Source organism: Labeo rohita, unplaced genomic scaffold (assembly GCF_022985175.1).
Source record: "Labeo rohita strain BAU-BD-2019 unplaced genomic scaffold, IGBB_LRoh.1.0 scaffold_1061, whole genome shotgun sequence".
Taxonomy (NCBI): Eukaryota; Metazoa; Chordata; class Actinopteri; order Cypriniformes; family Cyprinidae; genus Labeo; species Labeo rohita.
The window spans coordinates 8,878-11,823 of NW_026127188.1; the positions used below are offsets into that span (position 1 = coordinate 8,878).

The 2,946-nt window shown below is 35.0% G+C and overlaps 1 protein-coding gene across 1 annotated transcript; it reads left to right on the top strand.

Annotated features, from left to right (window-relative positions):
• LOC127157405 (zinc-binding protein A33-like) lies at positions 1-1,964 on the top strand. Its single transcript, XM_051100646.1, has 5 exons — positions 1-12; positions 366-599; positions 803-953; positions 1,276-1,302; positions 1,406-1,964. Exons 1-5 carry the CDS (start codon positions 1-3, stop codon positions 1,945-1,947), a joined length of 966 nt encoding a protein of 321 aa, XP_050956603.1. The 3' UTR covers positions 1,948-1,964.
• The last annotated feature ends 982 nt before the right edge of the window (positions 1,965-2,946 follow it).

The following is a 2,946-nucleotide window of genomic DNA, read 5'->3' on the forward strand; positions in this document are numbered from 1 at the left end:
ATGGTCAAACAGGCAGGGTCGTAACGACAACAAACAGGTATCCAAGGGATAGGCACAATAGAAGTCCGTGAGGCTGGCGTGGGTCGATCACCGGCGAACATAATCCAAGACGTTAAACGGAAGAGGAATCCTTACAACGGTCTAGAGTCCAGAAAGGCAGGCGGCGAGACAGACGAAACGAGATGGCCAGGCAGAAAACGCTAAACACAGGAACTAGGAACTAGGAGCTCACCGACCAGATCCATAACAATAATAAACACTGCAATATTCCATAAATAATAGGATTTGTCAATTTTAATTTCATGGTGATTTTAAATAAATGTTTGAATACATATATACATTTGTTATTTCTTCTCATTCATCAGAGGAACACAGAGAAAGAGAAATCAGCCAGTGTTGATCTCTTCACTGATCTGATCCGCTCCATTGAGAGATGTCAGTCTGAGCTGCTGAAGATGATGGAGAAACAGCAGAAAGCAGCAGAGAAACAGGCTGAAGATCTCATTAAAGAGCTGCAGCAGGAAATCACTGATCTGAAGAGGAGAAACACTGAGCTGGAGCAGCTCTCACACACTGATGATCATCTGCACCTCATACAGGTCTGTCAACATCTGTCTCATCACTGAGAATGCTGAATATTATTGGACAAATGGTGTCTCGACAAACCTGATGAGCTGCTGTCTTTAGGAACTGTACAAACGAAAATGAAACTATAATAAAGTCAAATTAGAAAACTGAGTTAACTGTGTTAGAAAGCTCCTGCATATGATCATATTTAATAGTTTTCTCTCTCCTGCTGTAGATGTTCTCATCCCTGTGCAGTCGTCCACACACCAAGAACTGGACTGAGATCAGTATTGACTCTGATGTGGATGTGTATTTAATGAATAAACCTCTGATTCAACTGGAGAAAACTCTAAATGGGAGTCTGAATAAAAAAATTGGTCAAACTGGTATGTGAATATCAAATACAATGAATAGATTTCTTGTGTGAAGGTCTGTCCAAACTTAAACTAAAGCAACATGTAATGAACATCATGTAGGTATTAATAAAAGTATACCTGTACAAACTCCACTTACAGGAATTATATCAGTAACACAAACAGTAACCACAAATCTGCCTAAACTTAATCAGTCTGAAAAATCTAAAAATAATTTAGAAATATTGCAGCTTAATTTCTTACATTCTGCTTTATAAACTGTTACTGATGCTCAATGTTAACATGAAATATTACAATAAATAATTAATCATTACATTGTCATCTGTGTCCACAGGGTTAAAGTGTGTACAGACGTTTGCAGGTACAGTGTGACTGACACCATTTTCTTCAATACATTTTATAATCTGTATTATATGAAAATGTTTGTTGTGAAGTTGATTGATAATGTTTAATCTCTCATCTAGTGGATGTGACTCTGGATCCTGATACAGCGCATCCATCTCTCATACTGTCTGATGATGGAAAACAAGTCAGTAAAGGAGACATTAAGCAGGACGTCCCAGAAAACCCAAAGAGATTTGATGTCTGTGTTTGTGTTCTGGCAAAGCAGGGATTCAGTTCAGGGAGATTTTACTATGAGGTGCAGGTGAAGGGAAAGACTGAGTGGGATTTAGGAGTGGCCAGAGAATCTGTTAACAGGAATGGGCAGATTGAACTGAGTCCTGATGATGGATTCTGGACTGTGATTATGAGGAATGAGAATCAATATAATGCATGTGAAAATTCACTTGTCTCTTTATCTCTGAGAGTGAATCCTGAAATTGTGGGAGTGTTTGTGGATTATGAGGAGGGTCTGGTCTCTTTTTATGACGTGGGCTCCAGATCTCATATCTACTCTTTCATTGGTCAGACTTTCACTGACAAACTCTATCCATATTTTAGCCCAGGCCTTAATGATGAAGGTAAAAACTCAAAACCACTGATCATCACACCTGTTAACAAATAAACTGCCCTGAAATATGAGACATGAAATCTGTAAAGATTATCTATGCAAGGGCTGTTTTTTTTTTTTTTTAAATGATTAAAATATGGCAATAATATTTGTAAGTTACAAGAAAAAAGTTTTCACAGCTACAGACTGACTATGAAAATCCTAAATGGGATTTTCATTTCCATAAATGGAAGCTCATTTCTATAAATGTTGAAATGTTTTTGATCTGGTGTGCAGATTACATTTTATTTTTATTTTTTATTTTTTGTCATAATATTTTATAGAAATGACTTCATATAACCCCAGTTCTGAGAAAGTTGGGATGGTCTGTACAATATAAATATAAACCTCATAAACCCATATTTTAGTCACACAATGAGTACATTTCCTCAGTTTAAACATTTTTTAAGTTGTGTATGTTTAGTTAGAGAGTGTGTGTGTGTGTGTGTGTGTGTGTGTGTGTGTCATTGTGACATCGGGAAATGAGAGTCGTCTGGTTAATTGCATCTCAAAAATATTAAATGTTTGCCAATACAAAATAATAATATAAATAGATGTTGCCCAAAAATAAAATATCTGCCAATATCACTTCATAAATAAAGTAAATTAGTAAGTAAATATTGCAGAAAATGTCAAGTATCTTCCAATTCAGATTAAAATACATGTAAATACATTTCCTGAAGTATCAGATATCTGCCAAAAGTGAAAAATAAATAAAACAAATATAAAAAGTTGCCGAAAGTATCAAATATTTCAATACAGATTAAAAAAAAAAAAAAAAAAAAAAACTGTCTAAAACACCAAATACCTATACCAATACTGATTGACAAATAAACAAATAAATAAAAATCACATATAATCACCCAGTAACCAACATGGAGACTATATATATCATGCATCCCTGATACATTTTATGTTATTAATATTTAAAGGGTTTCTTTCAGTAGCAGAAAGTGGAAACTTAACAAAAGAAAGAATAGAAGAGCTTTTTCAAGACGGTTCATTTCAAGTGGA